The sequence below is a fragment of the Dermacentor albipictus genome, chromosome 5, assembly GCF_038994185.2.
Source record: "Dermacentor albipictus isolate Rhodes 1998 colony chromosome 5, USDA_Dalb.pri_finalv2, whole genome shotgun sequence".
Classification (NCBI taxonomy): Eukaryota; Metazoa; Arthropoda; class Arachnida; order Ixodida; family Ixodidae; genus Dermacentor; species Dermacentor albipictus.
The window spans coordinates 137,048,407-137,065,771 of record NC_091825.1 but is presented as its reverse complement, the minus strand read 5'-3'; the positions used below and the strand labels follow the sequence as shown (position 1 = coordinate 137,065,771).

Here is a 17,365-nt window from a genome sequence, read left to right as displayed (position 1 = left end):
CAGATTTTATTGACGTCACGTTTTGAGCAACTGACAAGCGGCACGTGTTTTTTTGTGTGAATTTTTCGGGATGACGTCCGCTGTCGCAGGGGTGTCTGACGCTGTCGTATGCGGGTTACAGCACAATCTGCCGAGGCCGCCGTGTCTGCTCCGCGAGGCACGAGATGATGCAGTACGATAAAGTGGTCGGAGCTCGTTGAGATTCCGCCCGCTTTTGTGCGCGTCGTCGTACGATATTCTCCGGGGCTTTCATTTGTAGATAAGCGTAAACTCGTTTCCTATCTTTTTTCGCAATTTACCAGTTTACACTGCCATTAATTACTTGCCCTTTCACCGCTCTGACAGCTGTTTCCCATTACCTACCAGTGCTTGTTTTTATGAACAGGGCGCAAACAAGTGCACGCAGTAAACAAGCGCGCAATCCGTTCTTCCAGAGGCTAAAATTAGAGCATTCGGAAGTTGGAGAACGGCCTGTGCTCTTGCAAAACTGCTTTTGTCTCTCTTTCAAGAAAGTGATGGAAGTGAGAAACGAGCGTAACACGGCGTTGTAGATAGGCTGCTCTCGCATTTTTCCACTCTGCATGCTGGTTCGTTCTTGCAGTCTGCTGCATGTCGGACAGAATTCTTACCGCAGGAACCCCTGTCTTTTTTGTCTGCCAAGGTCCGTCTGTGACTGCCACAGGAGAGCCAACCTGGTCAACCCTCAACACGATCTACATGATGCAGTCACGATACAGTTCGGCATGATATCCAGTGATATCAGCGAGAAACGAAACTGAGCCGAACGAGTTGTAATCTCACTTGCGCGCCAATCCAATCCAAGTAGCCGGTGCTTTCTACTCGGCCCCTTCGCCCCCTTCTCGACCATGCTAATATGTGTACTCACGGTTTTCCCGTTCTCGTTTCGCCACTTTACATTTCACGCTTTTTCCTGCAACCTATTTCCTCCGTTGAGGCAAGCTTGCGGGATCTGGAGGCTATTCTAGCCGAGGTTTTATTGCGCCGTCGGACCGCTAACGGTGCGGATTCGTTCCTCGGTTCTGTTCCCGTAGCAGGTGCTCGCCGAAAGCGATGTTTCTAATCGGACTGACCGGCGGCATCGCGTCCGGTAAGAGCACGGTCGCCAGCATCTTGCTTTCGCTCGGAATCGATGTCATAGACGCTGACAAGATCGCCCGCGATGTCGTCGAGCCGGGAAGGCCCGCCTGGGAGCAGATTCGTCGGGAGTTCGGCTCGGAGGTGCTGCTAAGCGATGGCCAGCTCAACCGTCCCGCACTGGGCCGCATCGTGTTCGGCGACCACGAGAAGAGGCGCAAGCTAAACAGGATCACGCATCCAGAGATACACAAGGAAATGGCCTTCCAAAGCCTCAAGCTGTTCCTCAGGGGCCGCCAGTTCGTCGTGGTCGACGTGCCGCTGCTGTACGAGACGAAGACGATGTTGCGCTTCGTGCACAAGGTGATCGTCGTGAAGTGCACGCCCGCGCAGCAGATCGAGCGGCTAATGCTGAGAAACGGCTTCACCGAAGAAGAGGCGAGGAAGCGCATCGAGTCTCAACTGCCCTTGGAGCAGAAGTGCGGTCTAGCCGATTTCGTCATTGACAACACCGGGGACCCGGACAGCGTGCGCGCTCAGGTCGAAGACATCGTTCGCCAGCTCAAGGGCTCGTGGGCCCACTGGAAGGTGCGCGGTACCGTGCTGGTGGCTCTGCTGGGGCTATTGCTAAGTGTCATGTGGTTGATAGCTCGCGTCTCTAGTGCGTTTTAACTTGTACCAAAAAGAAGGCCACGTACGTAGGCCCTCCATCGAGTGCACCGCAACGTGCTTTTCGGAAGCTCTCATATCCCTCCGTATCTGACTGGAGTAGCTGTTAGGCCGCATTACATGGTGCCGTGACACTCCTCCAAAGCTGTGGAAACCGAGGGCAAGGTTACAATTCTCTTTTCAAGGCATTGCAATGCTGGGCATTAAATGCCAGCCACATTGCATGGCCAGATAAAAGATGGCTTGCGAACTTTTGAAGAGAACTGTGCCTGTTAATGGCTGACATTGCAAGCTGTAAACATTAACAAAATGCTGAAAGCATCACCTATGCATAGACTCGATCCCATGCTCATGTCATGCTAATATAACGATGGTTTTAAATAATATATTTTAATACTGGTGCAAGGTGCATATACACAGGGTTTTATAGAAGAATCATTATTTTTATGTTCATGTATGAATTGCAAGACAAAGTGATAAAGAGATTAACTGTGATGCCAAGGCTGTGCCCTGTATCATTTCACTCGTATTTTGATGAATGATGGCGTTCTTTTGATGTGCTGCTTGATTTGGAACTACAACTGTGTCTTGATAATGACGAGATATCGATACTGCTGGGTGAATTTTGGTGTGTGACTGCACAAAGCTTCTTCACCAATGTGATCATCTGGTCCATCTGTTGGCATTGCTGCAGATCTAACCGGTCCAACTTTTCTTTCAATTCTGACATGTTCCACAAGCTTTGCTGAAAAAGAAAGCAGTTATGAAATTAATTATGCAACTCCATTGTCTTATGGCATATTGAAATTTAATGTAAACACTCTACACAATATGTGCAGCCCTAAAGAGAAAAAGGTACATTATAAGTAAAAATTCGAGGCTGCTTCACAAAGCTGTACATTTCATGAAAGAGAAAACTGTCATCCACGTGATGAAGCTGCAAAGGCAAGCCATGCAGCTTTCAGAGAATGAAATATTTGCAGTTGAAAACCAGACAGATCCTATGAACTGCAAGGATTGGCCTTAGTGAACCTTCGGTAAACTGGCAAGATGAAATGGCACCTCTCGATAAGAAATGCGTGATGGACTTCGGCAAAGAATGCATCCCACAACCATTGACCAATGGGGCAAAGAAACACAACACAATGCCAACACCAACCACAGCCACCTGAACCTCCAGATGCCACAAAGCACTTGCACGAGAGCATGTGCGTCTAATGAAAAGTGTAATGCTCATTACTGCTTGCACATGGTACAAGACATGGCGCATGCAGCAATTATCTTAAAGAGCTACTTGGCATTGGCACGAGAGAAGTATGCCTGCAGCTGCGGCCTACTTGTTGGAGCATTAGCCTGTTGTGCTAGGAGACTGAGGTTTGATACCACCACCGGACTTGATTGTTATTTCCTCCGTGTAGCTACAGTCCGCGAAGTCTTGGAGGACTCACTGAAACCGTAGCCTTGTAAATTCATCCTGGTTTGTGAACGAAACGCAGGATTAACGCCTTTTCAGAGTGGTCACTTCACATTCATTAAAGGGGCTCCGGAACAATACTCTCTACGCTTTTGTACATTTCAAGCCTTTGTAAAAGTGGTTGAAACACTGGCTCCAGAGATGCTCTTTGTTTTACTACTGTTAATCACTTCACGTTTTCATCTGTGTGTGTAGCTATGTCTTGTTTGAATTTGTTACATTTAGTTGACTAGGATGCATGCCAAAGTGTCGCTGAGTATGAAAGCTAGTGTTGGAAACTTAACTTCTGAAATGCTCTCATAGACAACCGGTGATCTAATTTCAGTGAAATTTGTTGCATTTTAAGGGAGATGCCAAGCTAATTCAACTGCAGGAAGCACAATTTCGATTTCGGGCATCAAAATAAAAAAAAATGTTTGAAAATTGGCAAATATGTAATTAGGCACAAACCTTACAATTTCGTAACTCGGCATCAAAAACAGACACCAGAATTCTGTAATCTGAATTTGTTCGGTTGTCTAAAGTGGACAAATAGGACAATAGTTTACAGCTTACAACAAAATTATTATGCGACTTTCAAAGAATTCACAAATTTGTGCAATTCAGAGTAGCAAACATCACATCAATTTTTTTTTCTGCTTTAGATGTATTTATAGATGCAGTTTACAGAATTGTTGCATGACTTATTTATTTCCGAGTTATAATCTTAATGCTTTGATTTTCTGGAATTTGTCCCTTTCAGTAGTTTCTTCAAAAATATTGATTGCCAAAATAAAAATGTTTCTAACAATCGGGAGATTTTAACTTTTTTGTTAAAATGTAACAAGACTCATCCGAATTTCTTCAGTACATGCTGATAAAGACAATTACTCCATTCCCATGTATTGTGATAATATCTCCCAAAGAGAATTTTACTATGACAAAAGGTTTTTCTGATAAGTAAGGTTACACACTATTAGTGATGTCCATTAATATAGCCAAGACAGTCCAGGTGAACTGGGATGCTATTTTAGGACACAATCTGATAAAGGTCCTCTTGTCATGATTCTGACCAATCGCGGCTTCATCAGCAAAAGCGTGATTCTGACCGACCTTGCGAGGGCAATCAAACGGTTCGCCTTCCTAATTGTTATAACATTACAACAATGAACCATAGTCCAGAATAGTACCTCTGCTAAGATTGAAGAACGGTGCTCCCAACCACTGGCAGGAAATGTAATATTATTGTAAATATTAAGGCAGAATGTGCAAAGCCAAAAGATTTCAAGCAACTCTAAGGGGAAAAGCAAGTTATATTAGTTATATTTATTTTATTTCTTTATTTGTACATACTGCAGCCCAATCGGGCTATTGCAGAGGGGGGCTTATCTGAGAGAAAACGAAAACAGGTGGCAACCTGTTTTGAAACGATATGAAATGCAAAAACGAAAGATAGGTGACAATGGCCACACTGAAATTCCTGCACCAGCTTGCCGTGACGTTGTGGGCCTTGACGGCGTTTGCTTGGGCCCAGTTGATCTTTTATGATTAAAGATGTTAAAAGAGCCAAAAGCTAAACTTGACAAGCTTCTAAAACTTTTGCTGTGCCAACTGCAACCTCGATCATAGTGGTACATTTTATCATACCAACATGAAACATTTTCAATTCATCAAGGCTAATTTAACTATACTAGATCTGACAATCTGAATTAAACTATGTACAGTGCAGGGAAGGTTAGGACTCGTGTCAGCCATCAGTAACGAGTTGGCTGCATGTTCCAGAGAAGAAAGGAAGGCTCGCCCACTCCACTACTACTACTTTTGCGAAGCTTCTATTCAGTTGGCATCATGTGGAGGGTGATCAAAAGAGCCTGTCATGTAGTTCTCTTTTCCGGTTAACTGGCACGACCCATAGCTTTCACTGCAATGCATGGAGTTGGCGAGATTACAATTAACAGGTGGGTTCCTCTGTCTCAACAACATTAAGTTAAAAGAAATCAAGAGATTGTGTTTTTTATAGAAAACTTGCACTTCATAAGGCTGAGCTTCAAATGCACCCATGACATGTAACATTTTTTTTTTTCTATCTCTCAGTTCTTTATTCAAAGAAACATTGTGATGGCACTGATGAGATGCTATGAAATCCAAAGGAAATATTCTTACCAGCTGTCACTATATCTGAGTTCTAACTCTGCACACAATACCTGCTTACTGAGTTGTTGCATAAACTCAATCCATATCCTTCCACTGCAAAATTTTTGTCAACCTGTGTGCTGCTTTGAAAAATTAATACCAATTAGGTCTGTCCTATCCTTATGTTCCTAAACAGGTTGTGCACGTCGGAATGGTTAAGCATGTTACCATATAAAGAAATCAAAAAGACATCATAGCATCACTTAACTGACACTTGGCTCCTTTACCATATTTTATTGCATTTTGCCTAGCGCTATACCATTCCCATCGTGTGAAATTTCATTGTCTACAAACATGCTGGCCTCGTTTCCCTACTTACATTGTATGGGTGACACAAAGAGCCAGCAGTCCCTTGTGGAGCAGAAGGCAGTTCGAGCAGTGAACGAAACTCGAGTTGCTTCCTTCTTAACTTCTTAAGCTCGTCCTGAAGCTCCTTGTGGATGTCCAAGGGTACATTTTGCCTGCAATGCAAATTTCTTGTATCTTAACTGTAGAAATAACTCTAATAAGCAACTATTGTTTCACTATGGCTGCCATCGTCCTTTCAAATAAAAAGAATCGATTAGGCAGTTCCATCCGCATGCTGAAAACCTTGTAGGCTGTGGTCTGGGATTTGCATTATGTTCACTAAACAACAGGCGCACATGTCACCTACTCAGGAGCTATTTAAAGAGAGTGAATAAGTTAACTGGACAATTACTAAACATGGAGCTTTGACGAAAATGTTTCAGTCTATTTACTAATCTTTATAACCAATTTAGCCCAAGTGAAATTTTGTTGCAGCTCGTCTTTAAATGCAGAAACATAGACATCATGTACTGCCATGTTCAAAATGGGTGTATTCTTGTGTGACTGCATTGCACTTTCAGTACACGCTGATTGGCAAAGCCTGTGTAAGTGGACCTAAAGAAAGCATTATTTTATGCATTGGTCATCACAACACATGAGGGTAGTATCATTTAGTGGCATGTTCTAAACAAAGTAGCAACGCGAGAACTGGCATCATAGTGCCGATGTTTCTCATCTGTGTGGTGTGAGGGTAGGTAACAAGGAGGGCATTCTGTTGCTGACACTCAGCCCAACAAATAGGGTGGTCGCCAAAAGCTGTATTCACACGATGGAGCAAATCGCGATTTGAACTTGGAGGTCGTGTATCACGGGATCATATATCACTCGTTTCTGCCTTGCTCGCTCGGTCTCCATGAAGCGATTTAAGATATGATTGAAAGCCAAATCACCGTTGTGATTTTTGGCAAGAAATACCTAGACACCTGCCAGTAACTATCTTCAATCCACTCCACATTGCTCATTTAATTAAAATGCACACAACAAATGTTTAACTCATGCTTTTACGTTTGTAGCTGTGAGTAAACGCATCTCTGCTATTGCTTATGCAATATAGAACAGAGTAAGGTTTGGTCATATGCTTTATTGTCTGCATTTCTCCGCTGTCGTGTGAATGCTGGCTGTAGAATGATCCAATGAACGTCATGTGTCGTGCCACTGATATGTCCGTGATCACGTTTGTGATGTGAATCCAGCAAAATGCTCCATTAGCAGCCGCTCTTTGCTGCCTGAACATTCTGTTGGAGACGTGCGCTGCAAAAGAATCTGTAATGATGAGTACTTCACTCACTTAAGGTGAACAGCTTCAGAATGCATGTCATGGTTTGCTGACTTCAGGCTTTTTATCTTTGATCGATATGAATGCATAGCCTTTTGGTACTCCTTGTTTCTCTGCATGATGGAAGATAGAAAAGACATGGAAATGAAAGCAATATGCCAAAAAAAATGTTTGGGATATGCAGAAAAATCAAATGCATTGCACATATTGTGCCAACAAATTTTGTAGCTGCATCAGATGTGCTTAGATTTGATGCTCTTAGAACATAACTTGCACAATGAGCTTCTCTTCATATAAGAATTATTTATGTATTTCTATTACTTCTTTATTTGTAATGAACAAAAGCACATCATCTGTTTTAACCATAGCAGTTAATCTGAAGCAATTTGAACTTATGCGCAAGTAAAAACAAAGCCAACAATGTAAAAGTATCAGAAACAAAATGTAGGCCAAACCAAGTATTCCTAGAACTTTGTGCACATGACCTCTGATACTTCAGTTTTTTCACAATGTAAGCATAAGAAAGAATGTAATAACAGTTATCTCACTCTCTCTCATAACGAATGCAAGAGACATATTTCACAAATAAAATCAATTTTTTATCTGATAAATTATATAACTATCTCGTTATTGCTCTATCAAAACAAATGTATCTGTGCTCCTGTTTCTGCACATCTTTGGATGAGACCTAAGGTTAAAAATCTGGGATGCTAGTTTCATTCCTGGTGGAGTTGAAATACAGAAGAATGAGCATATGTTGAACATTTAGTTCTTTGAAGTATGGTTTACAGAATAGTTTAGCTAGTTCATAACTAACATAACATACATAACTAAATAACATAACTAACTAGCACTAAGCTTGTAATAACTCTGCTGGAATTCTGGATTCTGGTTCATTCATAACAAAATGGAAAGCTTGAACAATCTACCGAAAATGAAGTGAAAAATCAAAATGCGTTTTATAAATGTGGTCACGGTTATTCGGGAAGAACAGCTTGCACTATACACATAAAGGACACCTAATATTTGCAGAATGACCTAACATTTTAGGTTAAAAATCTATGATGGTCCATTGGACTGATTGGTGAAAAGCAGACATCTTTCTGTAGCTGGGAATTAATATGTCAAGAAAGAAAGATGGGGCTATACAGCCGAACATTGTACAGCGAGCAAATTTTCAAATGTTTTATGTGATGACCAATTGTACAGGACCTAGTGCTTATTTGATATTGTGCAGCAGTGTTTTACACAAATGCAAGAGAGGAAAAGGCCACTCACTTGCTTCAAAGCCCTCAATTTCCAGTTGAACTCTTTGTGGACTTGCCGCAGCTCACCTTCAAGTTCCTCTATTCGCTTGACAAAGTCGTACTTCTCTTGCTCCCAAGCTAGCTTCATCTGCATACCAGTCTTGTCGCTTTGTTCCGAGAGTTTTATCGTATTGACATGAGCAGCCTGGAATTATGCATGGATAACCTTTAGTAATGTTGCTATTTCAGCTTGGTTGTTGGAAAATTGAATGTACATATGCTCTTTGTATGTTCTTGTCTGCAATACGCTACATTTCCTGCAACCTTTAGAGCAACTAAAGAATGTGAGAGTGACACTGTTCAACACACCAAAAACTTACAGCCCTGTTATGGACCTGTGGTTATGGAAGATAGTGAAACAATAATAATTATCCTAAGGTTAATTAAAAAGCATATAAAATATAATGAACTGCATTTTTGTGGCGCAATGTTACACCCCCCCCACACACAACAGCTTTATTAGCTGCTTTTCCTCTGCTACCTATGCTTCAATGACATGAGACTTAAATTAGGTCACATCAGATGACAATATGTAGCAGCAGTGATGCAATTCTGCATATGAAGACTTGATGACCTCACTGCACTAAAATGGCACAAACGAAAGGCGTGCAAAATTTATGTTTGAATAACAGGTGACGACTGATTTGTTTCTAGTTGCCTGGTGAGATAAAAAGTGTGACAAGTTGTATTAAGGTACAAGAGCGTGTGTAAATACGTCCACACTTCTGTTTAAAGCGCTGGAACACTGCGCTGCAGAGCAAAGAACAAGTAGTGCTTGGTTCAAGGTACCAGGCTGAACACCATGCGGATCTCACGCACTGTTTGCAAGAATTCTCTCTTGAACTGGCTAGCAATGCATAGATTTTTTTGCACCGATTCAGTGCTCTAGACAGTAGTGTAGATGACTGTACATAGATTCTACCACTGTAAAAAAGTGGAGCTTTTCTTTGATGACTTCAGTTATGCCTTCATTTTCCTTTATAATCATATGACTGCAGATACTCTGACCACTTATTTTTCTGCAAAATGGCTTTCAAGTGTATCTTAAATAAAATAACACTTAGCTACCTGCAGTTCTAGTTGCAGACACTCAATTTTTCTTGAGAACAATTCCTTCTGTTCTTGGGAGTCCTTGAGCGCAGCATCTCTTTTCCCAAGTTCTTCTTCAGCCAGAGCCAGACGCTGCTGCAGGACTTGATTTTCGGCAGCAACCTTGTTTGTATCGTCTCTTGCACCAGATATTGCCTTAAGCTTGGCTCTCAGTGCAAGCAACTCTTCCTCAAATTCGTGCCTTTGGCTGTCTTGTGTTTGTTTTAGACGCTTGATCTGCTTTTCACTTTCAGCAAGACTTTCAACCACGGCTGATTTGGCAGTGACGAGTTCTTTGAGCTTTGCTTCCAGGAGGATCTTTTCGGATTCAAGTCTTCTTGTGCGATCCCAGTCCTTGGCCCTTGCAGCATGATGCTTCTTTTCCAGTTCTTTCTCTTTCTCAGCCAGCAGCTGTCTCTGGTCAGTGGTGCCTTTAATGGCTAGTTCGGCATCTGCTTTGGCACCTGGAAAATAAGAAACCGCCTTGTTACTAAATGGTTGCAGGCTGAAGTAGTACATAGACAATGCAGAACTCACTTGCAAGATCCAAAAGAGCTTTCTCATATTTGGCTTCAAGGTCAGCCTTTTGATGCACAGCATCTGTTTTCAGCTGTAAAATTTCAGCCTTGTGTCTATGTTCAAGCAGGGAGATTTTGTTTCTCAGGTTGAGCTTCTCTTCTTCAGCAGATACAAGCTGCTGCGAAAGTTGGTTTATGTCTTGTCGATACCTGCCCAGTGTCTCCTCCAGTGCCTCTCTTTGTGACAAGGCACCTTTCAGCTTTGTTTCTATGATTTTGTTGGACTCCTCAGCAAGTGCAAGTTCTTCGGCATGTTTCTGCAGTGCTGCTCGGTGCTCCAAAGTAAGACCGTGTTTTTCATTTCGCAGTTCCTTTAATTCAAGAGAAACAGATTTCAATCTGCCTTGCAAATCTGCATTATCTTTCTGTGTGTTGAGGAGTTGCATTAAAACATCTTCTCGGTCTGATGGACTTTGCTCGGCTTTTAAATGCTGGATCTCCACTTGGAGTCGATTGACCTATTGAATGAAAAACAGAGAGAATGGTTGGCTGTAATTGGTTAAACTTACTATTAAGAGAAGTCTAAATGTAAAGGCTCTTAAGCAGTACCTCAGCCCTGTGCTTCAGTTCCAGCTCTTGTACACCTCTCTGGTGGCTTCTTTCCGCACTTTGTAACATAGCTTTCATGTTTGTGAGCTGAACATTGGCTTCATGCAGGGATACTTTGCATTTTTCATGGTTTATTTGAAGTTGCTTTGTGTAGACTGCGAAATTATTACGCAGCTCCTCTTCTATTTCCTTCCGGAGATCGTCCTCACATATGGAACTTAACTGAAAAAAAATAATAATAATGGAAGAATGTATGCACACTGTCACCGACGCCTCCCCACTGTCGCCCGAATTTCTTGACAGACGTCTCACCTTTACACGAAGCTCTCTGATTGTGGAGTCTTTCTCTGAAATAATCCTGTCGGCTTTATGAAGTATGTTGGCATGATTAGATCGGACGTCGTGGAGAGACTGTAAAGTATTCTTCAAGTCCTTTTGGAGCCTCACATAATCCTCTTGAAGACTGAAGAAACAAACGTCATGTTTATGCATTTAGAAAATTATTGCTGTCAGCCAGTACATCGTGCTCAAAACATACCTCACATGGGCAGCTTTCAGTTTTTCAAACGAATTCCTGTGCGAATCACTTCCGTGGTATTTTTCGTCGCAGTTCAAGACTTCGTCGATCTCGTTTGGTGAAGGTCTTAGCGTCATTCTCTTGCTTGTGTTAAGTGCTGAACAATGCAATCTTAAAATAGTTTACGTTGCGATATTCATCTCCTGAACGCACATTTCAAGCACATACCATCGGTCTGCATCGGTGTGTATCCACAACAAAGTTCATAACAACCGCTACAGAGGTAGCGCCATCTACGGAGAGCTTGAATTGCCGCATCGCGCCTGCGTCGATCAAGTTTTCATCGTGTTATGATAGGCAATAATACGCGTTCAGCGATTAGCTGATGTGCATCACTAGTTTACTAGCACGCCATCCTTTTATTGGCCTCTCAATAGCGAGGTGAAAATGCAGTAAGCAGTGAAAAAAGTAACAACAATCCGTAACAACTAAACTGAGGCCACGCGGTGGCCACGCTACGCCTAGCGGCGCTGCCGAGAACTAGAGCGCGCAAGTTGATTAATTCGTTTATCCGTGGTGCAACGTAGAGCGACCCACGCAAGGCACGGGTTCACTCAAAGCTTGTTGGCGTTAAGTGGGGCGCGCGATGTGGACGCTCAAGATATTGCTCGTTAGTGTTTTTTCAAAAGCACTCTTGAATGAGTGAGGCGGCTCTGTGGAGTCGACTCAGGACATCGGCTACTGCGCCTCGTCCACTATGCAACTCACGTCGTTCTCTTGATTCTCCGTTTGATGCGTGTCGCGTGTGGCAAAACGCTACTACTCACTGACGTGTACGCGTCATTTGTGCAGCGCTTGACTCTCATCCAAGATGAAACAGACCGCCTCATTGGACTCGGGAACTGCCAACACAGCCGAAGTTTGCGGAAACGACGACAGTGCTGTCAAGAAGCCATGCCGAGTGTGGTTGGTGCCCGCTTGGATAGCGTTTAGCTTTGTCGCCGTACTGGTCATTGCACTGGGTATGCTTGCGTTGTGTTTGTTCAGAGTGAACGCCCTTGAAAGTAAAGTTGCGAGCTTGGAGGAGCGCACGTACCAGCTCGAAGTCCGGAGAGATGGCCAGGCGGCTGACCAGCTCTCATCGGCCTTCCTCGCAGCGAGACGGCGAAGACGGCGGCGCGACGTCGAGCCTGCCTGCCTGTGTCCTCCAGGTCCGCCGGGACGGCGAGGAAGGCGCGGAGCGAAGGGCGAAATAGGAGAACTTGGTCCTCCCGGTCCGCCAGGGCTCCCGGGCAAACCAGGCTTTCCGGGTGCAATCGGCATCGACGGCCCGAAAGGCGAACCCGGTCCGATGGGACTGCCCGGCGTGGCAGGGCCGAAGGGCGACAAGGGAGACGAAGGTGAAGGCGTCGTCGTGCGATCTACTAAAGGCATGAAAAGGTCCGTCACGCGGCTTCACGGCGGCACACTTGGATACACGGAAGTTATAGCCATGAAAGGAGCGCCGGGCGAACCGGGTCCCCCAGGCCCTCCAGGACTGCCCGGATTCGACGGACGAACGGGACCGCCTGGGGAAGTGGGACCTCCGGGCCCGAAGGGTGACAAGGGTGACCACGGCTTCGTCGGCCTGCCTGGAGACCCCGGCGTGCCAGGTCTACCTGGCCCAAAAGGAAACACCGGTGTGAACGGTCGTGATGGGCTGCGAGGTGAGAAGGGAGACTCTGGCGTCTCTGGCGCACCCGGTGTGGACGGCGAAAAAGGTGATAAAGGAGAGCCTGGTTCGGTTGTGACAACAGATGGTGTTTCGATTCCCACTTCGTTCGTGCAGGGCCCACCCGGCCCACCTGGTCAGAAAGGTGAGCCGGGTTTGAAAGGACCCCTAGGAGCGAAGGGAGAAAAGGGAGATGAAGGGAAAAAAGGTAAACGGGGTCGCATTGGCATTTTTGGGAAGCCAGGAGCGAAGGGCGAAAGGGGTGACCTCGGGCTGAAAGGTGAGCATGGAGTACCCGGTGAGAAAGGAGAAAAGGGCAGTTCTGGCGAAGCAGGCCCTCCTGGTGAGCCAGGAGAGGTGGGACCACCTGGTGCTATAGGTTTAACTGGAGAAATGGGGCTGCAGGGGCTCCCAGGTCTTCCAGGCTATCCAGGACCCAAGGGTGAAAGAGGCATTCAAGGAGACTATGGGCCGCAAGGAATGATGGGGCCGCCTGGGCTCTCGGGCCCTCCTGGAAGGCAGGGACCTAAGGGAGAAAAAGGTGACAAAGGGGAATCATCAGTAGCCAAGTATGCAAGGCATACTCTTTTGGGTGCCATGGACGACAGGGACTTTTCTATGATAGGTGGGCCCCCAGGCCCACCAGGCATGCCTGGAGAGCCTGGCCTTCAGGGGCCACCAGGTATTAAAGGGGCCAGAGGAGCAGATGGGCAGAAGGGAGAGCCAGGGGAAAAGGGGGAAGGAGGCAGCCCTGGGCCCTTGGGCCTTCCTGGACCTGCCGGTTCGAAAGGCGATACAGGGAAATCTGGTTTTGATGGAAGGCCTGGTTTGGTTGGAGAACGAGGTGAACCTGGCCGTAAGGGAGACAAAGGGGAACCGGGAATACCTGGCCTGGACGGCCTTCCAGGTCACCAAGGGGAGCCTGGTATTCCTGGTCTTAGAGGGAAACCTGGGCGAAAAGGGGATAAAGGTGACAGTGCTTGGTCTGCAGACCCCTGCCTACCTGGACCTAATGGTCTGCCAAGCAAAGGCTGTTCAGGAGAGCGCAAAGCAGATGGCCAGCATGCTGCTGCTTCTACAAAGCACATAAACTTTCGCTAGTGTGTTATTTTCATTTTACAACTTCTGTTGTGTAAAATAATGTGTCCGAGAGGGGGTGCCTTTGTAGATTTGTGCTATTTTGTTTTCACTGTGGATAGGTCATATTTTGGTGTGTGTTATTAGTTTAAGTGCTTGTTCATCATGTCTGTGTGTTTGAAATTTTGTGAAGTCTTTCATCAGTGTCGTAGTCTTTTATTTTGTCATAGCTGCACTGACTTAAAATCTTATGCCTTCATGCCATCAGAACATCTTGTTCATAAAGCGCATCCTCTGAAATAGTTCCTTTTTGCAAGAATGCAGGTATTGCTCTTGACTTTGCATTGCTGTGAATTCAGCTGCTTTGTGGCTGGAGAATTGCCTTTTAAGGTCTACAAATCCTCTCAAGTTGTTGTTTATCCTTGCATACGAGTATGTATCTAGCTTCTGTGATGCCGTCCTAGCAGTTCAAAGTATGCACAACATATAGGACTACGTGCTTTCTGAGTGCTGTTTTAACTTGCATGGTGCATTCAGTCTGAGTAAAAAGCTTTTCAAGCTTTCTTGTGTGGTTAACCTGCTAACATATGCTCCATGGCAGCTATGGGCAGCCTTTTGCTGTTAAGGCCTGCCATGCATGAGTGTTCAATAGGGGCAGTTCTCGTACTGCGGTAGCAATGTAGACGTAGATGTTAGCAATATAGTACTGGTAGTACCTGCCTTGGATTGATCTCACAAAGCCTCTGTTCCTGCAAATCTCATTCTCTGCTACATTCCGTGCACTGCTCAGAGTTCTTAAGCAGCAATACTCTATGAATATGTTTATACTAGTGCCAAATACATGTGCTTTATATACACACTTTATCTTTACACCTTCTACACTTATGTTGTATTTTTTGCAACAAGATCTAAGCCATTTTATTTAATTGTGCTAATGCAAACTTTTACTCATGCTTTTACCTTTCAATTCATATGGCCTGGCATGATGTATTCTAATATAAATACATCTGGTTAAACTTCTTGCCACCTGTATAGAAGGAAAATAATAAATGCATCTTATGTGGATTCGAGTCTTTTCTATTTTTTTTAATCTGGAGGTTGTTGCTGATTTATTCAAAATGTGGAATCATTTGGCTAGAACATTAATGCATTTAACCCACTGTAACTGCAACCACTTATGCTGAAAGTCTGACTTCATATATAGCGCACGTCTGCTTTTTTGTTCATTTATATTTGAGAAGTGAACCTGTCTTTCTACTTTAGGATGGAAGTATGGGCATTTTGGTTTTGCGTGCCCTATGTGAAAGGTGCAAAAATGACAACACACATTTAGACCGACACATACACAGTGCCACTTCCAACAAACTTATTCAGAGGAAAACAGACCATTTATACACAAGGTGCTCTCACAATGCTTCAGTGTGCAGTCGTGTTTAGATAGTGCAGTTCTTTGGGTGACAACAATAATGATGCTACATTCACACAATGCTTGACTGCTTCAATGATTCTTCTTGTTTCACTTATCAATCTCACTGCCTTATCATGACTTATAGCAACAATAGAGCGTGTGCCAAAGTTTTGCGTGCACTTACAATCCTGATGGTGAATTGCCAGGTGACCTCTGCCATTCCTGACCTTGTTTTGGCGCTGCCACAGCCTAACATTTAAATGTTGCTCTGTTTGACCTATGTCTTTCCTACCGCACAATAATGTTATTTCTTAGCACCATGCCAACCTGACAGGAGACTTAACTGCTCTAGTAGTTTATGATGCAGACTGGTGCTTTGCGGGGGGGATGGCCAACCCTTGTCCTTGCAAAACACCACATCGTAAAGAACAAGTGCGTTTCTTGTCAAGATGGCGTGCTATGTGAAATACCTTTATTGTGCAGTAGGAAATATGTAGGTCAAACAGAGATATGCTTGAATCATAGGCTGTGGTAGTACCAGAATAAGGTAAGGAACATCGGAGAAGGTCATTTCAAAAGTGCATGCCAAATTTTGGTGCATGCTCTGTTGCTGATAGAACTTGCGATAAATGGGTGGGATTGATAATTGAGACAATTATTGAAGCAAGCGAGTGTGGTGTGAGCGTAGCATTCATATCATTATCATTTGAAGTACTGCACTTTTTGAACACGACTTTGCGGATGCACTGCGACAGCTCCTTGTGTATAAATAGTCTGTTTACCTCTGAATAAATTTGTTGGAAGTAGCGCTTTGTGTATGACAGTCTATATGTGTGTTGTTCTTTTCATGCCTTTTAATACATATATGTCTTTCTACTAACCAAAAGAATGTTCTGCCTACTATGTCATTGCAGTTGGCTGTCAGCATTTATATGAGTCTCGAATGTGGGGCACCTCTAGATGGCCATTGCACGAAAGACTGCATGTGGTGCAAGATGGCCTGAGTGCTGGCGGTGCGCACTCAGAACGTCAGCCTGGCAATACAAGCTGGGCATTGCTGAGGACGGCAAAGAATGTCTTTTTCCGGTCTCAGTGTCATTCTTGGGGGCCTCATTCAAGTCTGGGCACTCTTTTCGCCCACACATATTAACAACTACTTTTTAAAGAGCTTGGCTGACTCGACTGCATATTTAGAATGGTGATGGATTTCATATTGGTGTACAAGTTGTAGCCACTTTCACATAAAAATGACCATATTAAAACAGGATGTCATCTGCTAGAATCTTTGATTTGTTGAGGCCATCATAGGCACACTTGAGTAATATGTTGAAAATTGGTGTAATTAGCTTCACAATTGTGTTTTATTGTATTAGTGCACTGACTGATTAATGATTCTCTCATCCAGGTCATAGCAAAATGATGCCATCCCAGAGTGTTTTTAACCTTGTGCACTATGAACACATTTACATCTGTTTTTTTCTTGAATGGAGATACAAGCCTGCCATAATTTGGTATGGTGACTTTCTGATAAACGTCGGTCACATTGTGTGAAAAAAAGTTAACTTAAGTGTAGCATTGCTTTACACCCTCTTATCAGGATTATAACCTGCTTGTGCAACACTAGCTGTTATCACTGCTCTTACTCAATGTACTTTTTTTTTTCAGAGCAGTAATAGTTTGACTGCAGATATAATGTGGGAACCTGAACCTGAGTTCTCAAAAATGAAATGCTTAGCTAAGCAACTTGGTACCACACGTAGCAGTTGTAGATTAGGGCATTGAAACAGGGAAAATGTCTACAGGGGTGCCTTTATGTGGATTTACTTGTTAAATGCACAGCGATGACTTGGACTAAAAGTCGTTAAGAAATAGTTTCTCTTTTTCTTTCAGCTGTTGTCAGCAGAATGACCTGCTGCCTGTTGCTATGACATAAAATGTAGCCAAGTCCACGTGGATCCTGTCAACAAGTACAGACCTAATCAAATGTGCCTGAAATGGTTGAGCAAGCAGCTTTGCACTACACTTGATGTCCTGCAGCAGTAGTTGGATTCAAGATCACTAGACCAAGATCACTAGATCTTACTTAGTATATTGA

The 17,365-nt window shown here is 43.9% G+C and overlaps 3 protein-coding genes across 3 annotated transcripts; 2 read left to right on the top strand and 1 right to left on the bottom strand.

Moving 5' to 3' along the window:
- The first annotated feature begins 107 nt into the window (after window positions 1–107).
- On the top strand, window positions 108–2,265 carry Dpck (Dephospho-CoA kinase). Its single transcript, XM_065441181.1, has one exon. The coding sequence runs from the start codon at window positions 1,072–1,074 to the stop codon at window positions 1,765–1,767; it is 696 nt and encodes a 231-aa protein (XP_065297253.1). The 5' UTR covers window positions 108–1,071; the 3' UTR covers window positions 1,768–2,265.
- On the bottom strand, window positions 2,136–11,393 carry LOC135909270 (centrosomal protein of 83 kDa-like). The gene is made up of 9 exons (XM_065441178.1): window positions 11,096–11,393; window positions 10,870–11,020; window positions 10,558–10,779; window positions 9,968–10,466; window positions 9,410–9,894; window positions 8,313–8,486; window positions 7,047–7,147; window positions 5,730–5,871; window positions 2,136–2,509 (listed from the first exon to the last, which is right to left on the bottom strand). The coding sequence occupies exons 1-9, from the start codon at window positions 11,209–11,211 to the stop codon at window positions 2,285–2,287; spliced, it is 2,115 nt and encodes a 704-aa protein (XP_065297250.1). The 5' UTR covers window positions 11,212–11,393; the 3' UTR covers window positions 2,136–2,284.
- Window positions 11,394–11,641: 248 nt separating this feature from the next.
- On the top strand, window positions 11,642–14,927 carry LOC135909272 (collagen alpha chain CG42342-like). The gene has a single exon (XM_065441179.1). The coding sequence runs from the start codon at window positions 11,946–11,948 to the stop codon at window positions 13,884–13,886; it is 1,941 nt and encodes a 646-aa protein (XP_065297251.1). The 5' UTR covers window positions 11,642–11,945; the 3' UTR covers window positions 13,887–14,927.
- The last annotated feature ends 2,438 nt before the right edge of the window (window positions 14,928–17,365 follow it).